This window comes from Rhamphochromis sp. 'chilingali', assembly GCF_963969265.1.
Source record: "Rhamphochromis sp. 'chilingali' genome assembly, chromosome: 2".
NCBI lineage: Eukaryota > Metazoa > Chordata > Actinopteri > Cichliformes > Cichlidae > Rhamphochromis > Rhamphochromis sp. 'chilingali'.
This window is the reverse complement of record NC_137930.1, coordinates 22,143,647-22,168,895: the sequence shown is the minus strand read 5'-3', so window position 1 is coordinate 22,168,895 and position 25,249 is coordinate 22,143,647. Positions and strand designations below refer to the sequence as shown.

Sequence of the window (25,249 nt, the reverse complement as noted above, 5' to 3'; positions counted from 1 at the left end):
TGTCCCAAAGCTGAGCACGTAACAGAAAAATTATGATAACAATAAATTCTAAACGAGAAAAAAATATTTAATCAGCCAGCTAAGAACGACCTTGTTTCTTTTTTCATGCAAACTCTAGTATCACAGGTGGAAGTCCTGTGTTTGACCCATTTGTTCACTATTCACATCTTTTCCAGCTGCCACGGACCACAGTGCAGTAGTTTTTTTTCAGTGTTTTTCATCAAGTTGCAAAGTAACAGTGTGATTGCACTAAAATCTAAGCAGTCTGCACTCAAATGGAAACCTAAGTATTTACAATATACTGGGTACAATCAAAAAGTTCTATGAATAAGTGCAAACAAAAACTATACCTAATTGAAATTTGGCATGATTTCCCCTTCAAGAATATCTTCATTCTACAAAATGACCATCACACAGAGGCTCACTGCCAGCCAAAGTTGAAGTTTTTTAGCTAAGAGTCCATTTTCATTGAATGTCATGTCCAGGGTGATACCAGGATAATAGTCATCCTCTTTGTTTTCAACATTCACAAGGATGTGCACTACCAAAAGATCCCCCTGCCTCAGACTGTCAATGCAAAGCTCCATTTGTACCATACAGAGAACTTTGGCATGTGCCATGTTGTGCTGGAACTTAGTGCACTGACAAGGCTGGAGGTTTTTTTTTAATCTACACATATAAAATCCTCACAGACCCATCAGATTTGCCTCCCTGTGACTTCCACTGCTTCCACAAAATGAAAATCAGGTTAAAGGTTCACTGTTTTGACGCAGTACCTCCGTAACATTCAGGCACATGTGCCAAGAGAACAGAACGGGGTTTCCACTGAGCAGTCTAAAAATAGTAGCTGGGCTAGAAGCTGTGAACACGATCTTAGAGGTGAGATTCACTAATATTACTTGTATGAGGTTTGAATTGTTTGGACAAATTCATGCAAGTTTTCTTTCCACATCTTTGTATTGTGTATGTTTTTGTAGATTATGCTCGTAATGGCTATACTAGAACTGTATGATATGTATTTGTCAATCTATCTATATGGCTTTCTAGCTATAGTTTATTCACTGGTTATTTCGTATTTAGTATTTTTTGAAAATTTACATTTGTGTAATCGAACCATCACTCATGAAACCTACTTCCAAAGAAAGCTTTATTGGCACCCTGCAGATGTCTTCTCTTTCTCTATTTACTACTAGCTATTCTCACCCGCAAAACATGAGTACGTTGCTGGAACTTGGGTCATCTTCAAGGGGCACAAGCTGCTGGAGACACAGCTGTTCACAACCTCCATTGAAGCCATCCGTACAGTCAATGCCCCTGGAGTAGTCATAGCAACCTGAGCCATCCTTCATTGGCCTCAGCCCCTCAGGACACTGTAAGAAAAAGAAAGAAGGAAAGGTGGTGGGAGGGATACAAGCAGGGGGTGAGGATAAAGGCACAGAATAAGAATAGAGAAGAAGAGAGTAAAACACATAGGTCAGAATGTGCATTTTAATCAGGATTGAAAAGTACTGAGAGGACAGAGATAGTAAGACTGAGAAGATAAGACAGTAGTAGTAGGGAGTAAGACTTTCAGAAAGAACAAATTCAAGAAAAGAAGAATTTAAGCCAATTATATTTTTCTGATACAACACAATAAAAAGGTGGAGGCGCTTAAAGGATTAGAAAATTAAACAACGGCAGCTTGGAATCGTTACCACAGCTCATTTTACTACCTGAGCAGAAAGTCCCCCCTCAGTTCACACAAAGGCCTGTGTTATTTATTTATTTTTTTTTAAATGCCAGACAGAAAGAAAAAACTCAGAGGCGAAAGATTTAGACACAAGCACCAGCAATTAAAATGATTATCATTTGTGAAATCATTCCACGCTGATAGAAGTGTGATAAAAGAAAATAATAAACTTAAGCATTGCAAATGAGCCAAGGGATTTCAAGAAACAGAAATAGCCACTCTTGTTTGCTGGGAATTAAATCAACTGATACTTTTTAGATGGATAATAATTAGCAAAGTCATTAGTGACTCACTAAAAAGTGGCGCCCTACCTTGCAGTAAATTATTGATACCACAGCTTTTATCACTAGGTTGTTGTTGTGACATTTCATTTCAATATGAAGTATTAGTTCAACTTTGAGTTCCCATCAACCAAACAAAAAACAAATCACATTTATCTGAGTATGTCAACTCAAGCCAGAAATCTGAGGAGGAACAATGGGTCCAGCACCCTAGTCATTTGCCTGGCTAATTTAAAGTGCAGAATTTAATTTATGAAGTGGATTTTTAAATGAATTATATTTCCTCCAGCATAAGAAATACTAATTATTCAGAACTGCAAAAGCAGCAGATGTATTATATAAGAAAGTTGGGCTCCATTAAAAATGTAATGTTACTAACAATAAATAACTTCTTGACTTAATAGCTTACGCTCATAAATTATATTGCATTATTCATCTCATATGTAAACAAGATGCTTATTACACAAACAAAACAAAAAGGTCAGACTTTTCTGCTGGCTCAGCTTAACTGTCAAGTCAATCAACATGCTGCTAAAACAATATTGATAAGTGTTATTATATCAAAAAGCATAAAAAAATGTGTGTGTGTGTTCATTGTTCTAACAATTAACAGAATATTAGCAGAATATTAAAATATTATACATTCTATATATAAATCATATATCATATATTTTCACTGAAGCTTTGCCGGCTCCACGATGTGAATCTCTCATACCATCACATCCTAAAGAATCTCTCATGGACTGATGTCTGATGACAGCTGAGCACAGTGAACTCCTTATGTTCAAGAAACCAGTTTGAGATGATTTGAGCTTTGTGACATGGCATGTATCCTGTTAGAACCAGCCATCAGAAGATTCGTATGATGGTGGAAGTCATAAAGGGATGTACATGCTCATCAACAAGATTCGGGTAGGCCGCAGTATTGCTATCATGCATAGTTAATACTAAGGAAGCTAAAGCAAGAAAACATCCAAGAAACTACCCTCCACATCATTACACCACCGGCAGAGTGATATACTGGAGTGAACCTTTGATACAAGGTAGGATGGATGCATGCTTTCATCTTATTTAAACCAAATTATGACACTACTATCCAAATACAGCAGCAGAAATCATCTTTCCAATCTTCTATTGTCCAGTTTTGGTCAGCTCATGCAAAGACGCGGTTTCCTGTTTTTACCTGACATGAGTGGCACCTGGCATGATTCTTTTCCTGCTGTAGCTTCTCTGATTCAAGGGCATTATTATATATCCTGTATTTAAGCACTAAAAAGTCTGATTGGAATTTTTAAAAAATATATATATATTTCAAGAGACACCTGGTTAAGGGGCCAGCAGAAATTGCAGCAAATATAATACAAGTGAAGAAAGAAACACATTTCTTCTGGACATCTTGATGGCAACGAGTGGTTATTTCAGGTATTGATGCCTTCCCATCAGTTTGAAATAGTCTAACTATTTGCTCTGAGTTCTGACATCAACAAGGCACTCCTAGAGAACTTACTGCATACTTGCAGCTCACTGGATATTTTCTCTTTTTTGGACTATTCTCTGCAAACCCTAGTCATGGCTGTGCAGGAAAATCCCAGGAGATCAACAGTTCCTGAATTACTGAGATCAGACAGTTTGGCATCAGCAACGTTGTATCACCTTTCTTCTCCATTCTGATGGTGAGTTAATAATAATAATAATGGTTTATATAACGATTTATATAGCGCTTTTCAAGGCACCCAAAGCGCTTTATAATACCACTATTCATTCACTCTCACATTCACACACTGGTGCAGGCAAGATACAGTTGTAGCCACAGCTGTCCTGGGGCAGACTGACAGAAGCGAGGCTGCCATATCACGCCATCGGCCCCTCTGGCCAACACCAGTAGGCGGTAGGGTAAAGTGTCTTGCCCAAGGACACAACGACAGAGGGATCAAACCAGCGACCTTCCGGTTACAGATGCGCTTCCCAAACCCCTGAGCCACGGTAGCCCTAGAGTTTGAACTTTAGCTGGTCATCTTGAATGCACTGAGTTGTTGCTATGTGATTGACTGATTAGATATTTGGATTATTTGTTGCATTTTTTAACATTTGTTTTCTAGTTGGCAATTTTTTATAACTGCACCAGGAAGGCCACATCCAACTACTGCAGTATACAGCAATAACCTTTGAATTAGCTTAACTAAACAGAAAACAAATCATTCCTCTGCGTAGTGAGAACCAGGATCCAGTAGCCCTGACTTTCACAAGTTAACGTATGTCATTACTGAGATGTTATATAATGCTTCCTACAAAGTGTGACATTACATGCTGGAAAACAACAACAGAATTACCACCCCATATGAGTTTCCAGTAGGATGCATATAGTCTCAGAGATACTATAAATAGTTTCCATCTCATCTTTGAATATTTGACAGGTTTCAGCTGTGGTCAATTTACACTTTCAGATGTGAGCCACATGCTGAAAATGTGTTGGTTTTGCCAGCCTTTCAGTTTCAAGTGTTGCTGTAATGTCTTCCTTGCTTGTATTGATATCTGCCTCTCTTTGCTAAGAAACGAGGACTGTGAGAGACTGAGTTACATCAGTTTTCTAGTCCACAGTTCAATTCTTTCACTAACTGCTACTCTGACTCATCTAGACTCCTCAAGTTTTGTGTGCCAGCATAGGATATTTTTGTAGGCGTGCAATGACAAACAGCTAAAATGTCTGCTGGTTGTGGTGTATTTATTCTTAAAGAACAAAAAAACCCAAAAACAAAACAATGCTATATACTAAACACTACATATTTCTCAAAGTTCAGAAAGTTAAATGACTTTATTATTTCTCTGAGAACTTTTTCTTAGGTTAGGAAGCACAAAGGAAGAGGTGGTGTTAAAGGGTCTAGTGCACGTAAGGAAGGTTCACTGACATCATTAGTCACATGCCTGCAGACACAGTTGTATAGACGCTAAAGGGAAAACTATGTGTAGCTATTTATTAATGACTGACATAGGCAAGGACTCACATCCAAAGGCACCCTTTTTCCCTCAGTTCTGGTCATCAGATGAGAAGGAAAACAACAGAGAAGTGGTATATATTGTTGTTTTGGACTAGAACAGTTGGCATTTCTACCTCCTAGAGATAGAGGCGTACGAGGTGTGTGAACTTTTATCTCCAACAGCTTTCAACTATCATAGTCGTTATGTTTCCCTGGTTTTCTGCTTAAAGATTTCCAAAGAGATTATTAATCTCATTAAATCCAGCAGAACTGTACAATTTAAGTAACACCATTTATTAGTAACTACAACAACACATAACATATTAGCATTTCTGGAAACAAATGCTTTATAGTAGAACCATTTAAAGGCCATCTTTTCTTTCTCTTTTGCTCAGACTGTTTCAAATCCTCATTTAGTCCAAAACAATGATCATCAGGATCAATCTTATTTTGAAAGGTTTCCTGAGATCAGAAATAAGACTTTTTCTTTGGCATAAGCCTTCTGGAGAAACAATTACATAAATCATATGGTTGTTTTAAATAAAGCTTATGCAATACAGGACATTAGCAGAGAAATCAAGTTAGAAATGAGATAAAGACTAATAATGTTAGAGATCTTTGGAAATGCATGAAGTCTATTAGAAAAGTATTAGAAAAAATGGGAATGTTCATTAACTGTCTAATACATCTAAAACACTTAGGCCATTTATATGTATAAATATATATTTAAAAAATCCCCATTCGGCCTGGGTGCAGTCTTTATCCTCTAAGCTCAGGTCCTCTTTCAGTGTCCTGAGAGCTTGCAGATCTTGCTTAATATCTTTGTTGTTCCTAGCAAGAGACTTGCCCTTTGTAAATAGGATAACCAGGTGTCACACGTGGAGGAGTACAAAGAAGCTTTATCCTTTGTCCCCATTCCCAGATACTGAGTCAATGTTCTGCAGTTGGTCTGGCTCTAGTTTTCAGTCATCACTGCAGGAGACACACATTTACACAGTATTGCTCATATCCAGAGGCTGTGAAGAAAGCGAGCAAATATATCATCGTGGGTCAAAAAAGCTTTGCAGATTTTTCGTGGAACATGGTGAACAAACAAGCAAAAGGAAATGCAGCAACAAATATTAAATCGATTGAAGCTGGTGGAAGTCAAGCGAGTTTTTGCACTTTTTGTACCTTTTTTTGACATGAAGTGACACAGTAAGGAAGTAAGCAGGTGAGTCTCACACAAAGTATGGAAAAGTGTGTCTCGCAGATGTGCCCTTTGCTTTGGTCTGACATGCTGTTGCTGCTCTAGTGCAACATCCAGTAGTTTGCTTATTGCTCCGTTACTCAGTTTAAGACTTTTCTAGTAGATAAAGTGTGCCAAAAGCTCTGAAATATCTACCAGTAAATTCTTAAAATGAGTTGTTATATACACTGATCAGTCATTACATTATTATTAGGTGTTAGTTGAAGTGAATAACATGATTATCTCAACTTATTATCTCCACAAGGATCTTTCTACCTACCTACCTATCTATAAATCACAGTTTCTTTAATATCACATGGATGACCATTGCATTTGTATATGTTACTTGGGAATGCCCGTTACTAGCATGCACTACGGGAAGAAAGCAAGCTGCTGGAGGCAGTGTGATGGTTTGGTCAATGTTCTGCTGTGAAACCTTGGGTCCTGCCATCCACGTAGATGTTACTTTGACACATACCACCTACCTAAGCATTACTGCAGACCACATACACCCTTTCATGGAAACAGTATTCCCTGATGGCGGTAGCCTCTTTCAGCAGCGTAATGTGATCTGCCACAAAGCAAAACGTTTCAGGAATGGTTTAAGAAACAGAACAACGTGTTTAGGTGTTGTGTCTGTGGGATGTGCTGGATAAACAAATAGATGCCCTACTGCACAACATACAAGAATTACAGGATCTGTTGCTAACATTTTGGTGCCTCAACAGGTCAGGGCTGATTTAGCAGCAATGCAATATTAGTCTGGTGGTCATAATGTTATGCCTGATTGGTGTATATATGAAGTGAAAAATGTAGATGTGAGGACAATCTAGGCAGTGAACAAGCACAGGAGCTGACACTTTCACACATGTCGGGCTTTAATTTATACACTTTTCTGTATCAAATTCATGCCTCAAGGATGCGTTTTCCATTCTCAATAATCTACACTAACAAGTGCTCAAGTAAGTACAGAAAATAGTCTGTCTTGCATTGAACTTAGTCAAAGGAGAGGTGAAAGTTCTTCTGATTGTTGGTTTGCATGCCAAGGCTTTATTTTTGCTCAAAAGTTCTCTGAGGCCCAAGAGCACAATTTAGAATCCTACGCGATCATCAACCACCTGTGCTTCAGAACTGTCTTAGAAGGGATCAAGGCTGTTTGTCTCCACTTATGAGAAGATTAAACTCATAATTCGATGTCTCATAATTTAAACATTGTGTTATGTTATAATATCTGTCTGTATGAAGATGAAATTAATGCAGTATGGGTACACTTCCTTTTAATTTTATCCTTTTTTTAAATTTGTATTTTTGTTTATATTGCAGGAGTCATTTTTGGATTTTATAAAACATATTATTCAATTACATTTGTTGATCTCCTGAGAAAACCAAAGCCAGAAACAAAAAAGAAAAAATATGAATTATGCATTGCTCATGTGTGTTCTACACAAAATCCCATATGTTCAGCATTCGGTGGAAGAGCACTTTAGTCTCTGACAAGATTGGAGTTATTCATCACATTAGAGCAGAGCTGTGGGAATAGCTATCTGTAATTCAGAATTGCTATGCAGCTCTCTGTGGTTGAATGAAAGTTCTTAAGGTTAGCCATTAGTGCAGCCCGTGAGCTACTTGCTCTTTCTGCCTGGACAACTCTCCAAAGACACAAGGGTTCGGGAGTGGAACAATTTGTATTTGAGACAAATGAATTCCACTCAGTTCTTCTGAAGCGATTCTGTGATGGCAGCACACCAAGAACAAGCCAGTAGTGAGAACTTTTATACTTGTAGACACAACTTTCTTGCATCTTATTTTGTTTGTATAGTAAATCATCTTGACAGCTGATCACTAATGTATAATTAAAACAAATGGTAATTTTATATAATTTGTATGTTATTTAATATATTAAATATTTAAAGGAACGTGTTTATATATATTTTTTTGTCTTTTAGAGGGTTTAACTGCATGTTTAAATGTGATGGATTTGAGGCTTTTATATTAGTGTTCAGCCTTTAAACCTTGTCCCTGAACGTAGACACTTGACATCAATGTAGAACACCCATCATCGAGGGTAGCATATGTATGTACTCTCTGGGGGCTATTTAAGGGAGAATTTCATGACAGCATTAAGAATGGGACTAATGGCATTTCACTCCTGTTAATTCCTTGCGGAGTAAAAGTGCAGGGTAAGTAGGCCTGAAGAAATTAACAAAAAATGAGTGAAGAAAGTGTGTAAGAAATATAGCTGTACATGTAGCCGATCTTTCTGCACATTATACACTGCACATAGATCACCCCTCCAAATTAACATTCTGAATGAATGCAAGTCATTTCCCCAATCACCCATTAGGGCTTCTGCCTAAATCAGGAACTGAGTATAATCTATTTAGAACTCTTTTCCATGACGATCATCTCAAAATTAAGATACTAGATGTTTGTACTTAGTAGCAATCAGATATTTTGGAGAAGGAAAAGGCAGTGTGAAAAGCTGAGGATAATAAAGAAACAATATGTTTAAAAGATGTGAACTGGGTCTTCCACGGGACAAGAAAATATATATATTTAGAAAAAAAACAGGAGAGCTTTAAATAACAATGGCAGGCAGAGGAAAAAAATCAAATATTTTAAAAGCATATTCGACAGCCTAATCTAGTTTAGAGATGGCAGTGATGCATGCCCTGCGGCTCTTCTGCTGCTTAAATGTGTTAAATTAGGCTCCACAGTTTTATTGCCCTAAGAGCAAACAAACTTACTAAAGAATGTATTGCATCTTGTGAGTTTAACTGGGATATCCCAGTTTGGAGGTTTATCCTAGTTTTGATGACATCTGGGATATGAGATTTATGTGCAACACAGACAAATCTGGTTTTGCATGTCCCTGTACACATTGGCAAATATTAGTATCCTTTTTGCTAATTAGTGCTTGGTATTTGCACAGGTGGCTGTGATGTCTGTAAACATACACTGTTAGTTTTGGAAGTGCTGACAAAATCTGACATTTGGAAGACTAGCATCCTGCAATCTATTTAGAGACTTCTAGGTACAATCACTCATCCAAAGTAAAAAGTATATTACATTGTTTTTTATTACAAAAAGTGAAAAGAAATATGTATCTTTCCATGCTTCAAAAGTAAGGCTCTATTACTGAGCCTTATACTGTTTTATATCAATTGGCTATAGTGCCCTCCCAGATAGTTAACAGCATGCGCTTTGGATATACACAGCACATCCACCCTTATCTGGATTTTGAGCTAGAGCTAATCCATTTAATATAGTACAGTTGTGATGTAACGTATAAATGTGCAAAGTTAAAAATAAGATGGGTTAACAAATCATGAGAGGGACATGTGTGTACATACACTCAACAAAAATATAAACGCAACACCTTTGTTACTGCTCCCATTCCCCATGGGATGGACGTAGAGACCTAAAATTCATTCCAGATACACAATATAACCATCCCTCCCAAACAGTGGTCACAAATCAGTCCAAATGTGTGGTAGTGGGCACATCTGCTATATTGAGATAATCCATCCCACCTCACAGGTGTGCCACATCAGGATGCTGATCTGACATCATGAGTAGTGCACAGGTGTACCTCAGACTGCCCACAACAAAAGGCCACCCTGGAATGTGCAGTTTTGTCTCACAGCAAAATGCCACAGATGCCACAAGCAATGAGGGAGCGTGCAATTGGCATGCTGACAGCAGGAATGTCAACCAGATCTGTCGCCCGTGCATTGAATGTTCATTTCTCAACCATAAGCCGTCTCCACAGGCGTTTCAGAGAATATGGCAGCACATCCAACCGGCCTCACAACCGCAGACCTCGTGTAACCACACCAGCCCAGGACCTCCACATCCAGCAGGTTCACCTCCAAGATCGTCTGAGACCAGCCACCCAGACAGCTGCTGGAACAATTGGTTTGCACAACCAAACAATTTCTGCACAAACTGTCAGAAACCGCCTCAGGGACGCTCAACTGCATGCCCGTCGTCCTCATCGGGGTCTTGACCTGACTCCAGCTCGTCGCCGTAACAGACTTGTGTGGGCAAATGCTCACATTCGATGGCGTCTGGCACGTTGGAGAGGTGTGCGCTTCACGGATGAATCATGGTTCACATTGTTCAGGGCAGATGGCAGCTGAGAATGTCCCAGTTCTTGCATGGCCAGCATACTCACCGGACATGTCACCCATTGAGCATGTTCGGGATGTGCTTGACCGGCGTATACGACAGCGTGTACCAGTTCCCACGAATATCCAACAACCTCGCACAGCCATTGAAGTGGAGTGGACCAACATTCCACAGGCCACAATTGACAATCTGATATACTCCATGCGACGATGTGTTGCACTGCATGAGGCAAATGGTGGTCACACCAGATACTGACCGGTTCTGGGTCCCCAGACCCCCAATAGCGCAAAAAACTGCACATTCCAGGGTGGCCTTTTGCTGTGGGCAGTCTGAGGTACACCTGTGCACTACTCATGATGTCAGATCAGCATCCTGATGTGGCACACCTGTGAGGTGGGATGGATTATCTCAATATAGCAGATGTGCCCACTACCACACATTTGGACTGATTTGTGACCACTGTTTGGGAGGGATGGTTATATTGTGTATCTGGAATGAATTTTAGGTCTCTACGTCCATCCCATGGGGAATGGGAGCAGTAACAAAGGTGTTGCGTTTATATTTTTGTTGAGTGTATATCTGAACGAAATGAATGCTTTAAACCAAGAAACACCAAAATGCAGATGTAATGAGGTGCAATGAACTGCACTTGGCAGAACAGGGGGAAACTACGTGATGTTCGTTTGTAAGGAACACAGATTAGTAGGGGCATACATGGGATTTTGAGAGTTTTCATGAGTGTTGTGTTTGGGCAGACATGCCTTTTGCCTTTTATCCTCTCTGTTAACTGATGTAAACTAGAGGCTGGCAAGCATAAATATGGGTCCACACTGACAAGGCATCATTTAAGTCTTGATTTTTCGAGTGTGCCACATCTTTTAATAAACTCTTGCATTCAGGGACAGTATAGAAGTTAAAATTACATCGGAGACAACAATATCTGTCTTCTGTAAACAACACACGTATGACAGGCCAAAATGAAAATGTGAATTTATTGCTGCTTGAAGCTAAAAGGCAAAAATACATCTTTGCCAACACTACATTCAAGCAACTTTACCAGAGATGTCCCAAAAGAGACATTATCTCAGGAAAAATATGCCACTAATATCCCTCCATCTGTTCAGTGTACGAGTATTACCATTGGAAGGACATATACTGTAGCAGAATATGGCAATGTGCTACAAAGAAAAAAAAAAAGAAGCACTGTATCATTATCAGATGTCAAATTTAAAGCATGAAAATGGCCAATTACCAAAAGAAAGCCATGGTTACAGAGATAACGACTTGATTTTTTTTAAAAAGGAAATGGATATAATATATTCATCTATCCTAGGAATACCAGGTAAAATAAAAGTGACCAGCTCTTTCCCATTAGAGACCCGTCACTGGTGGAATGATTTGCCTGTGGACATCAGAATGGCAAATTCTTTATTGCCTTTTAAATCCCTGCATAAAACATACATTAAAATCAAAGAGCTTTTATTTCATCATCCCTGTCTTTTTTCCCCCAGGGATCAATAAAGTATTCTGATTTTTTCCCTAATGCCTCTTATACGATCATTGGTTAGTTTGCACAGGTGTATTTTGAATTCCTATTTAAATGAACAATAACTTAACCAAGCAGAATAAATTAATTTCCCCCCCACTTCTCTTTTTTTCCTACAATTAAGTCATAACAAATATGCAATAAAATGGCTTTAAAGTGAACAGCTTGTGATTCTTAAGACAAGTGATAAAAAAGGAAGCGAGTGACATCCTGTCTTTCTAAGAATCTGTAGAAAGTGAACACAGTCAAAATGGAATAACAGATATCTCCAGAACGTACACACTGGGGCTGACTAGAATTTAATTCATTGCAAATGCATTTCAGCTGTCTTAAGAGCAGCAGACAGCCTTAAGGGACTGGCTCTGAAAATGGATTTTAAGCCTTCCGTGTGACATGTTGGTGCTCTGTGTTAGCACCCATTCTGACAAGGGTGGTTAAAATTACACCAACCCAGGAGAGTAAGAAAAGCAAATAATACTGCCGTGTCTGTGATTCTCTGAGTTAATCTCTGAAGACTAGAGGGTTTTGTCAGTGTTTTTGTCTGAGTATTAATCACACAGAGGCGTGAGACCGTTTGGAATCATTTCAGAGTATTTTTTTTTTTTCTATCTAGCTTTTGAAAATGTGAGTTGAAAAGAAGTCTTCTCAAGCTGACTAACCCTTTAACTGATAGCCAGATTTTTTTTAAAAAGAAAAAAGAAGGTTGAATTATACCGCACAGAGGAAAACAACTGCTGCTCACAATAGAATTTTGTTTGACTCATCAGAAATAAATCATAATCTTGTTATTTGGCGATTACTGAATGCTGACCAGTTTCAACTAAACTCAAAGCCCAAAGGAGCAAAAGCATAACTGTGATCAATGTAAAACAAATTATGCTATCCCAGTTTAACAATTAAAGGAAGAAAGACAAAAAGTTAGGAACTAAAATATGCAAAGCTGTGACTTAAAAAAAACATAATGCTGATCATGTAGACTTCTTGTAGTGTGGTCCGGTCTTATATCTACTAGCCATTTGACATATGTGATGGTGTTGGAGATGCCTATTTCTTCCAGTATTGCTGAGTCACAGTTCTAGTTGGTCTACCCTTATGCCTTGTTCACCTTAAAGTAAAACTTACACCTTTTGAAATGCGCTGGTATGTGTATGTTTAACACAGCATTTACGTTGATGGTGAATGATCTCTGTTTGGTACTTTTTCACTTTTTAACTGGCGGTTACTTACCGAGTGTTTTTCAGACAAGTCGCCATCTTCCATGCAAGCATCGGCTGAATGTACCAATATGCTATTAACCAAAGAAATTTTCTGCTAACCTTGGTTATAATGAGCTGTTAATTTAGTTATTGTTGGCTTCCTCCAGCTTAAACTAGTCTGGCCATTTCCCCCTGACCGCTGGCTTCGACAAGCAGATTTTGCCCAGAGTACTTCCGCTTAAGATGGATGGAAAAATTCTAGTAAATCAACAGTTTCTGAAATACTCGGACCAGCCAGTCTGGCACCAATAATCATTACCACATTCTAAGTCACTTAAATCAACTTTCTTTCTCACTCTGATGCTTAATTTCAACTTCAGCAGTCTTGACCAAGTTTAGTGTATATGCATATACAATCTACGGCTGCCATAGATGCAGCATCAGCTGCTAATGTTGTGGGTGGAGTGGGTTTATTAATATGGATTCATTGTCAGAGTAACCAAATTAGTGGTAAACTGTAGGGAAAAACTGGCAAAGGGGGTGGGAGAATAACTTGATTTATGTAGAAACATGTTCATTAAAGTGCTGAAGTCTTCTTCTGCCTTGGTGAAGTCTGCCAGCCATGGTGTACATTGCTCCTTAATGACAGTGCCATGAATCAGTTTTTTTGTCATTCATCATTCGTAATCAGTGCCAGACAAATTACTGCAGGTTGTGTAATCACTGTATAATAAATGTAGCAAAAGTGTCACTAACAAGGTTTTAATGAATACTGTAAACAGAATTTTTTGTTGGAGTAGCAACTGTATGTTTCTTTCAGTTGAAAGAAGAGGAAAGGTAAACAAGAAAACTGCTCTATACTGTTTGTCTCTATTCGACAAAAACAACCAAAAGACCTGTCGATTTATAGCCCCATCCAAGCTCTTAATGACTCACAACACCAGCCTCCAGCAATTGAGACGGCTCATCAGTTTAATTACTTTACAACTTGGGTCCACCCCTTTCTGTCTAAAACCTGGCACTGGAAGCATTGCCCTGCTCTTGTTAGTATTCCACAAGAAATTCACTTTTGCACTGCACTTTACAACGCTACATGTAAAATGTGACTAAGGCTTAAGAAGCAGAAAGGATGAATGGAAGACGGCGCCAACAACAAATTCATTCACTATCTATTCATATTCAATTTAAAAGTATAGCAGTGGTATGGAAAAGGGCTTAAAGAAGTAAAGTGCAGATACTACAGGACCATTTCTTGATTGCTCCAGTTGTGATTGTCATTACAGTAAACAGATTTCCTGATTTTATGTTAGTCTTTTATGAATTTTATGAATTACTTGGACACATCATGTTAGCAAAGTGATATAAATACATTGATGGTAAGTCACATTGTTAGAAAAGAAACTTATAGAAGTGATGACTGTTACCTTTAAAATTCTTAATGAGCATTTTTAGTAGGGAAAAGCTATATAAAAAGTTATATTATCTATTTTTATTGGTGGGACGCTCTACTGGTCCATCGTGGTGAAACGAGAGCTGAGCGTAAGAGTGAAGCTCTCAAGTTACTGGTTGATCTACGTCCCTACCTCACCTTTGGTCATGAGCTGTGGGTAGTGACCGAAAGAATGAGATTGAGGATACAAGCGGCAGAAATGAGCTTCCTCCGAAGGGTGGCTGGCCTCTCCCTTAGATATAGGGTGAAGAGTTCGGCCATCCAGGAGGGGCTCAGAGTAGAGCCGCTGCTCCTCCACATCGAAAGGAGCCAGTTTAGGTGGTTCAGGTTTCTGACAAGGATGCCTCCTGGGCGCCTCCTGGGTGAGGTGTTCCAGGCATGTCGGACCAGGGGAAGGCGCTGGTGCAGACCCAGGACACGCTGGAGAGATATCTCTCGGCTGGCCTGGGAACACCAAGGCCAGCTGAAAGAAGTGGCCGGGGAGAGGGAGGTCTGGACTTTTCTGCTTAGGCTGCTGCCCCCGCGACCCGGCCCCAGATAAGCAGAAGAAGATGGATGGATGGATGGTTTTTTATTTCATTTCATTTGTTGGCAGTTTGAAGGCTGATCTATATAGTTTCTCACTCTCTCTTGATTCATACTTCAAAATATGAAAGTGTTGGAGATATCACAGTTATATACAGTATAAAACACATGGAAAATGAGAAGGATTAATATTTGCATGAATGCATAAACGAAGGCTTGAATGTAGCATTAATAGTGTAGTGCAAGTCTACTACCATCTGCTTACCATGCACCCAGATGAGTCTAACTGTCGATCAGACACACACTTGAAATTCTTTTTGCAGCCACCATTATCTTTAGAGCAGTCACGGGCAGGTCCAAAAGATGCCAGTAGGTCCTCTACATTTTCAAAGTATGTGGACATCATGGCCTCTTCCCTGAAATTGAAGAAAGTAAGGGTTACAAGAAGAAAGTTCAGTTATCGTTGCGTATGTTTTAACACTACAAATTGTTTTATTATTATTAGTCCTTTATTTATCCAGGTAAAAAATCTCATTTCCAAGAGAGACCTGGCATCATGGCAACAAACGTAAAAAAAAAATTAATTAAATAAAATTAAATTCAAATGAAAATTTATTTTATAAAATTATACTTCTCTCCTATTTTTCCACAATCAACTATAAATGCCATTATTGCAAAATGGAAGCATTTAGGAACCACAACAACTCAACCACACAGTGGCAGACCATGTAAAATCACAGGGCAGGGTTGAAACACTCTGCTTGTTCCAAATCGCCTCCAGCATTAACATCAGCAGAAAAACTGAGCGCCTGGAGCTTCATGGCATTGGTTTCCATGTCTTCTGTAGGTGTAATATGTAGGCGGCCCAGTACTTCTGTCCATATAATGTACCTGGGGCACTCTACCAGGTGAAGTACAGGACCACCGCTCTAACCTAATCACACAATTATTAGATATTTCACTCACAACCAGAAATGTCGAAAGATTTAAAAGATGGCCAAAGTAAGCAAGTTTTATCCACTGTATGCTATAAATGTCTGACATGCAGACAGACAGACATTTCCATTCTTACAGAAATGCCACTACCACGTTAACAAAACTAAAAAAAAAAAAAACTCAAGTATGTTTTCAGGTCAGTTTGTGATGAAGTCTGACTTGAGATCCCCACATTTGCATATATATATATGTGTCACTGACAGTAGTGCGATCATTTCCACTGCCAAATGTGGCACACCAAAGCTGCAAGCTCATTGCTCTGTGCAGTTTAGCATGCTCCGCCATGCCTATATGCTTTATGTCTACTATCAGAGGAAAAGAAGGGGCAAGCAAACCCCATGTTTTTGTTTGAAAGGAAACAAAGCACTATCTCTTGCAATGGGACCACAGGGACCACAGTGTGTTGTGAGGGTGACTTGACTTTAGAAACAGCAACAAGATTTTGAATGATAGGAAGACAGATGACTTGCTTTAGGAGGAGGATTGTGAAGTAATGTCACTACGGCTATCTTTCTATGTCTTTGCATGTGTATTTAGGCACCATTGAATCAGTAACTGATACATTGATTTTACTGTTCACTGAATTAAAATGTCCAACATAAGCCATCTTTAAAGTGGGTATAAACCATCAAAAAGTAATTTATCTCTTGGAAGTGATAGTGAAAAAAATATGAGAAAAATACTACATTTGACCTTCACAACTTTAAGAGAAAATAAAATGCAAAGCCTCAAAAAAAAAATCTATGAACGTTCAATGAAAAGCATCTTATTGATGTAAGCGAGAATTTATGGACAAGATATTAGACACAGTCTATCCACCTTTTCACTGAGGCAATATGATTTCTTTTTCATAGCGTCTGCTATCAAGATTTGGAATAACTCTTTCGATTAAGGGACTGTTTAGGTTTAATAACTGTTTTCAATTTAGTTTCACTGTATGCTACATATGGAAAATAATTGGCACATTTTTCTCGTGGTGCAGTACTATGGTTCACTGACTGACACATTGGGACTGTCTACTTTGCAAATTTAAAATGTTTCTGACATAGTGTGGCAGTAGCAAATGACTCGCTGTCCTCGCTGTCACACATACTGAATGTTAAATACAAAACTCTAGCAAAATAGCTCTAATAAGAAACCTGTTTTATCTAAACAGCTTTATCTATTTATTTATTTTTATTTATTATTTATTATATTTATTTTATTTGTTTATTTTATTTATTTTCTATAGGTGAAATCTAAATGTAAGGTATCTTTCCAGCTACATGCTGATCATTTTAATGTTCATATGGGGCGACCATGGTTCAGGTGTTGGGAAGCTCATCTTGTAACCGGAAGGTTGCCGGTTAGATCCCCAGCTCTGTCTGCCTTGGTCGTTGTGTCCTTGGGCAAGACACTTCACCTACCGCCTACTGGTGATGGCCAGAGGGGCCACAGACTGTAGCTACAACTGTAGCTTGCCTCCAGTGTATGAATGTGAGAGTGAATGAATAGTGGAATTGTAAAGCGCTATATAGTCCATTATTATATAATTATGTATACATATGGACCGTTTGATGTGAACTTTTACAGCAGCTGAACGTTTTCACATTTCTTTGTTTACTGGTGGTACATTTTCAGATATTTTGATGCTTATAGTTGTAGATAAGTATTGTAGCCATTGGAAGCAGTAATATCCACTGTCAGTCCTACGCAGCTGTCATTTATTTATAACACAAAGAAAACAAAAAGAAAGTTTAGGAACAGTATTTAAATGTGTTTTTAATTAGTTGACAAAAACACATGGGTTTGCCAAAAATGACTTAATTTGTGCTATAAATTGAGCAAAGCAGTCGACTGCTATGAAGTTTATTTTCTTTTGTCTACCTCGAGTACAAGAACGCCCACACATCCTGGATGCACATTTGAACGGAGGAGGACTCCATTCGAACAAACTTAGATCTCGTTCTTACAACGAAAGGTGCCTGAACTGCATCAACTGTTTCACTGTGGAAGAGTGGGATGTGAAAGCCAAGATATTTAATTGTTATTATCCAGAGAAAGAGCAGCAGGCTTGAAGAGGACCTCAATCTCAACTCTCCACATTGAAAGTTTAATTATTTTGGTAAAAAAAAGGATTATCAAGTGAGGGACAAAAAAACAAAAACAAATAGAAAGTTAGAGCTTTGCCAAACAGTTCCAATATCTTTGAAGATTATGGTCAGGTTAATTATTTATAGCTACTCCTTACTCCTTCTGGAGGGTTCATCGGGGTGTCCGTTTGGCCTTAGGCACAGGGACTCTGACAAATGATTCTCTGCACACTAATTATATACGCAGATCCATGAAGTCTGAAAACCAACCAGGAAACAAGATGTATTTTTCTCTTTTACACACATTTAGTGTGCTGGAATTACTGAGGAAAAAACTCTGGGACATGATGTCACTAAACGTACTTCACATACCTAAAAGAACCTCACGTTGCCTTTTTGTTCATTTTTTTTTTCTTAAGCAATCTCTTTCTTAAGAAAAGCAGGGCAATGATTATCTTACAAGAAGGTCCACTGTTCCAGAGCCAAGGACCCTGCAAGTCAAACGGTGGGATCACTGCAACACCTAATCGGCAAAGAGTAGACAGCTGTTGTCATTGAGAAAATGGCAAGGAAGTTCGCCATTACAACATCGACTTTAACGACCCTTTGGGGAAGGTGCCTAATTTAGTGTGTGAAGTTGAGAGGTACCAACAAAATGCAGTTGGGCTCAACATTATTCACAGCTTTGGCTCTGGAACCAACTCCTTGATAGACGGTGGACTCAGTCCTACACAGGAATTGTCCATCGTGAGATTTGCCAGATCGATGTGGGTACTACTGACAAATCACCGGCTGGGTGCTGCACAGTTGGACTTTCTCCAGGTGGATGTGAGGGTCACCATCATGTGGCTGCATAATGCAGAGAGAAGAACTATTACAGCTGTTTGCGCATATGTGCTTATTTTTTGGATGGTAAGTAACAAGGATTTTCATGAACCAAAAATCCAGGCAAACAGTGGAGAAAGAGTTTGCCAAAGTGCAGCAGAAGCTAAATGGTATATTTATTTCATAATATTTTGGATGTTAAAAATTCATTTATGTATATTACAAATACTTAAAACAGCATCAAGAGTGCTATAAAGTTATATGTTACAAATAATTAAAACACTCTTGTTGACAGGGCCTGTTATCCTTGGATTGACGTTTCAGTTTGTAAAGCTTTGACATTTGAAACTGTAGTGGTTGAAGATATCTCTATAGCACTTTTTATGCAAGCATGTAAAGACGAACCTTTTTCCCCATCCACTAGACCCAGTAACCCTTCATTTATGAAATGTAGACCTTGCATAACATCACACTCATCTTTAGTGGGCAGTCTGGATTAAAGGGCATGGTTGGTTATTAATAAAAACTGAATTTGTTGGATGCACATGCCACACTCCTTAGCAGGAAACATGAGTCACCTTGGATACTAAAAGACGCTCTGCTTGTTCTGCTTTTGAGTGAACATGGTGTATATGCCTGAAAAAAGGGCAGTAGGTGCAGATACATGGTTTATTTTGTATACCGAATATATACAAGGTAGGGAAATAGAATTTAAATATACATCTTTTATGCTTCCATTATGCAGCTCTATCTGCTAAACTGTGCAAAACTTTAGCCAACCCTGATTTATTTATGTTTCACTTGGAAAATAGGAAACAAGTGCAGCAGTTTCTTTATGATTTATTACTTATTGAAACATGGTCAAACATAAATTGGAATGCAGTATATAAGACAAAAATGAATTTGCATAATTCAAGCAAGTTTGAAAGTCAATATTTGGTTTACGCACCTTTATTTTTCAATATATCCTGAACTCTCTTAGCCAAGCTTCTTGTAATTTCTTTAGGTATTCAGAAGCAGTTGTAAACACTCACTCCTCTACCTCTCTCATCACTCCATTATACGTGTTGTCAGTGATTTTCCGACCAGTTTGGAATAGTTCAGTCTTTCCTTTTGTTCCTTTTGTTTCACTCCCTTAGCTTCTGGATAGCCACCTTTCCACTGACACCATTTCCTATGAGGCTTCAGTGAACATTGGTGGGTGAATGAGCAGAAGAAGGAGATTGATCTCACGTATCCTGTGTCAGGTCTTTGCTGGATTGTGTCCTATTTCTTATGGACATCACATTTAGATACTGCTCATTTGCTTTTTTTATGCCTGCGCCTTGCCACAGTTTCAGTTTATAGGTGTTTGGGAAAAACCTCGTTGGCGCAAAAATACCATTTTATGCCTGTAAACTGAGTTATCTTTTTTGTTGATTTGGAACCAAAACTGGTTCATTATGCTCGAATGATTCACAGGCTGGCAATAGGTGGCTTAGCAAACAAACCAACAAGCAAACGAAAAAGACATTCCTGTGAAAATCATCAGGTACTGGACTGAACATGAGTGAAAAAGCAGTCAATGTCCAAAGAAAAATTTCAAAAGATCCTCAAAAAGCCTGGGGAATTATTGATCTGGTTTTGTGGAATCAAAAAGAAATGAGTGGGGCTCAAAACTTTTGCACATCAATTTATAGACACACACACACACACACACACACACACACACACACACACACACACACACACACACACACACACACACACACACACACACACACACACACACACACACACACACGATATTCTTTTACACACAGGTACATACAGTGAGGAAAGGATGAGAGGCAACTAAGACAGTTGCTCAATGTCAATGTCAAGTATGTGTAATTGCTCACAGGAGAAGGGTGGGTAGCTCCTTGCTTCTGAGGCCAGAGAAATTTAGTACTGCTACTGTCCTGCGCTAAAATGTAATTAAAAACAAATACAGAAAAGCAAACAAACAAACAAACAAACAACCAAAAAGAGTTTTTCTGAATTAAAAACACCACGTGGCATTCATAGCATCAGTTTCCTTCTGCAAGGTACTGAAAGCACTGACAAATGACTCCTTAATTCAGACGAAAACAGAGGGTGGGTAAGGTGAGGCAGATAAAAATAACGGGTTACCTAAGCTGTGAGATGCATGCTAACCAGTTCTTCTTATAGACTTAGTAAATAGCAAGTTTAAAAACAGGCAAACAAACAAAAAATGCATGATACAAGATGAACCAGAGACAGAATTTTTCTTTGGTATTTCATCATGTCTTCTATCAGTCAATCTGAAGAAATCTTTGTAGGAAGTAGACAAGGCAGAAAGGCAGTTTTGAATGCTCACGATCGAATATGACTCTAAGGTGCCATTGTATGTAAAAACAAAGAATGATCCTTTAGTGGAAAACACAGAACAGGTTCAGGAAAGCAACAATGTTTTGGTGCAAACAGAAATGTAATTTCTAAAATAAACTTATAAACTCTAAAATGCCACAATAATATATTTGAGGGTCTCGAAAAGCGCTATATAAATGCAATCCATCATCATTATTATTAATAATAATAATAATATTTAGAAAGACAACACATTTTCTGCAGCCAGGTTTATTTAAGATGGAATGAGGTGAAGTGAAAAGCATTCTTGCGATATAAAGTTATTTTTGAAATCATGGAGGGTCAGTCCTCTGCATGAAAGATGAGAGAAACCACCCAGCTTGTTCATAAAATGCAAAATCCATCATCTGTGATAGTACTGGGGAGCATTAGACCTTACAGCATGGCTAAATTGAATATTACCGTGCAGATGATGGTTTTTTTTTTTTCCCATTGAAGGCCTTGCTTATTTTAGCAAGATCCTGTCAAACTACATTTTATACATACTGCATTGGCTACAGGAATAAAGCAGCCTGGGTGGTAAACTGGTCTGCCTGACAGACAGGCTTGTCAGGCAGAGAACGTGTTAAACAAGTTGATGTTAAAACAGGTGTTTTCCCACCACCCGATTTTTAACAATTGCTAATTATAAATTTAATAGTGTTTCAGTGATTTGTAAATCACTTATATCCATTTCAAAACCATTACCTAATCAAGATCATCTCTTTTGGCATTGTGACTGTTGCCTGACCCAGAAGCCCAATGATTGCAGCTAAACACTGACTAATGTACTTGTTATTAATCTCTCTCTCTGCCTCTTGCTTTTCCTGATGATGAATGACCAGGCGACTCTGCTCAAAGTTAGAGCGCTGCTCCAGCATGATTACAGAGCCCCTTATTGGTCTGCCCCTGCACTTGATTAATGCTCTTGCCCTGGCTCTCCACAAATATGCTGACTCTCATCAAGCACTTTCGACATTGAATAGAGTGCATTTTCTTTGGGCTTTCTGTAATCACTGAGGGAAAAATGTAGTCAATGAAAAAAGCAGGTAAACGTAAGTGATAATATAAAGATTGATGCATCAATTGTTTGATTTGACTATGTAGTTGTAAAACATTTTTTGACGTATATTTGGAGAGTGTGGAAGTGAATTTATGTCCGTTTTTCCTGGTCTGAAACTCACAGTTGCAGTTGTATTGAATTATTGGCAATGGCACATTTTGATGGTTCACTTGATCATGCTGAGTGAGATCATTAATCACTAGCTTGAGGTGTCACCAGCTACTATATTATTCCTTATTGACAAAAATCCTATTTTCAAGATCAGTTTAGGGGCCTAAATCATTTTGTATTTAGGTTTCCATGAAACATTTCTGAATACTGACCTCGGTTAAACAAAAATCAGTAGAAATGCGATAACTAGGTAGCTTTAAATTGCAGTAAGTAAGGCAGTGAGTTGGAGAATTGACTTTTAAATATCAACAACTTACAAAAAACAAAAATATGACAACGTGAGAACTGAATAAAAAGAACTGTATGTATTGAATGCATTGAGCTAAATAAAAGGATCAACCTAAATGTCAACGCTAAGTTTTTGATGCGCTAACAAGATCAAACACTCAACTCAGCAGAACAGTGCAAAAAAAATGTTTAGGCTTTGTACATGGATCCCAGATTGAATGTTAATACTATAACATGTGTTTACATTAAACAGAAAGTAGTGATAAAGACAGTCTTTACTAATAGCTAAGTCACCATTTGTGCTTGTTAGTTGGCTCACACAAAGAAGTCCATGTAGATAAATAAATTAGTATTAGCTCTTATTTTATGGCTTTATGAATTATGTGCAATTTCAAAATGTTGCATGTACTGTACTTACACCTTTGGTTCTTGAATAATGAATTTTATACTAATTGATGCTAATAATGAACCAGAGCTAAGAGCAAAGAAATATAGAGAAATATAGTATTGATGTTTGCCAGAAATAATCTTCCTTGCAGCGTCTGGCTTTAAATACCAGGGACTATGTGAAGTTTAAGGGTTAGGGCTAAAGGGAGAAAAACTGAAATACATTTTGATGGTCTTATAGACAGTTTGGTGTAAAATACAATATAAAAACTCCTTTATAGATGAATAACAGAAGAGGTTATTTGCTTTCCCCTTTGAAGTGTGCATCACTTAAAACTACCATGAATATATGTACTGAGAGAGAAATCAGGAAGGCTCTTTAATCTATTTCTGCATCGACACTTTTTGTTGCAGTGTATTGATATGAATGGATGTATCAAACATTCCAGCAACATACTGTATTTTAAATCTTGTGTCATTAAAACTCACATGTGTTTTATTATCAACAGTGGTGGGATATTATCAATTTTCAGTTACTTTACTTGAGTTTATTCTTGTGGAAATTTTTTACTTTTACCTCCTCCATCACTGGAGCTTATCGTACACAAAGGGATGAAAGAGACAAAATTGTTTAACTGATGTATCATTTATAGCGCTACACTAGGGCCAGAATGAATGCAGATGTCTCGAAGTTGTGGTCACAGTACTTCATCATCTTGCTAGTGATAATGAAGAGGACATTTTTATAATTTAAAATGAAATGTTTCTATCACCTTAACAAATATCAGCAAACATACAAACTGTTTGTGTGCAATCTGTCGCACAGTGTGTTGCTAGCTAAAAATACAGCTGCTATATTTCCCTGGGACAGAACGACACATAACTTTACCCAGAGATGGAGAGAGACGTTAGAAAGACAGAACACGAGAGGCAAGAGAGAGTCTGATATGAAGACAGCATAAATACTAAACAATTAGTAGGGGATGTAACATTTACTTACATATTGCTGCCTTCAGTTTATTCACAATGAGCAGTAAACCTCAGAGCAGCAGGAGCACAGGTTAGCTCATCACATTATGCACACAAAAAACTACTGGAGTTACCAACAGAAAATTATTACCTCAGCAAAGGAAGTTATGTTTTTGATAGTGTTTGCCTGTTGATGTGCATGTCATTACGCCTGTAAGCACAGCAGCTCAAAAAATCTTGAATTCTGATAAAAGGCTGAAGAGTGGTATGATGTTAGCAATGGCTTGCATCCACCAAGATCTTCAAGGTCAACTGATTTATTGGTTGAAAATAAAAAAAAAAAACCTTCTAACTTGTGTGGTGTGTATTGTTACCTTAAAGAAAGTATAAAGGGGACTTCCGGTGGCTCGTAGCACCGCATGGCCACATAGAGAGTGACCTCCGGCACCAACCGTGTGTTTCCCCGGACTCGAGAGCTGTATTAGGGCTACATTGCCATTTTTCGACTCAAGAATGAGTGGGGATAAATCTAAAAAGGGAGGATACGGGCTACGAAACATTCTTGACTGTGAAATGGAGAAGGACGCCGCGGCTAGTGAGGCAAGCCTCGCATCGGGACAAGATGGCGACCGAGGTGAAGGTCTGGGTTGGCTTCGGGATGCTGTGAGTAGCGTACTGGTGGCCGAAATGGCTACATTGCGAACCGAATTGAAGAGTGACTTCAAAGCATTCGGTACGGAATTTCGGGAGGATGTAAAGAAGCAAATGGCCGAACTCTCTAAGGAATTGAATCAAAGATTACACGAGATGGCGGATCAGGTGGAGGAGATGACTGGTCGGCTAAAGCACGTCGAGGACAACATGGCTGACTCGGAACGCTGGGACATTGGTGTTAGGGATACACTTGTGCAGCTGTTGGAAAATCAACGGGCGCTTCAGGAAAAGGTGTCCGATATGGAGGGCCGCGCTAGACGCAAGAACATCCGGATCTACGGCGTACCGGAAAACTCGGAGGGCTCGTCGGTGACTACCTTTGTTGAAAATCTGATCAAAGAACACCTAGGCGAAGATTTCGGCCCGGACCGTGCT

At 38.6% G+C, this 25,249-nt stretch overlaps 1 protein-coding gene and 1 long non-coding RNA gene across 2 annotated transcripts in view; one reads left to right on the top strand and one right to left on the bottom strand.

Moving 5' to 3' along the window:
* astn2 (astrotactin 2) overlaps positions 1-25,249 on the bottom strand; it is a 302,939-nt gene that overhangs the window by 110,934 nt on the left and 166,756 nt on the right. The window contains exons 11-12 of the mRNA XM_080874142.1: positions 15,327-15,477; positions 1,204-1,370 (exon numbers count right to left, since the gene is read on the bottom strand). Coding sequence (XP_080730268.1) covers positions 1,204-1,370; positions 15,327-15,477 — 318 coding nt within the window. The remainder of the gene's footprint in view (positions 1-1,203; positions 1,371-15,326; positions 15,478-25,249) is intronic.
* The window catches only part of LOC308391522, a 30,984-nt gene continuing 11,663 nt past the window's right edge, over positions 5,929-25,249 (top strand). Inside the window, exon 1 of the long non-coding RNA XR_013970647.1 lies at positions 5,929-6,198. This is a non-coding gene — a long non-coding RNA (uncharacterized lncRNA). The remainder of the gene's footprint in view (positions 6,199-25,249) is intronic.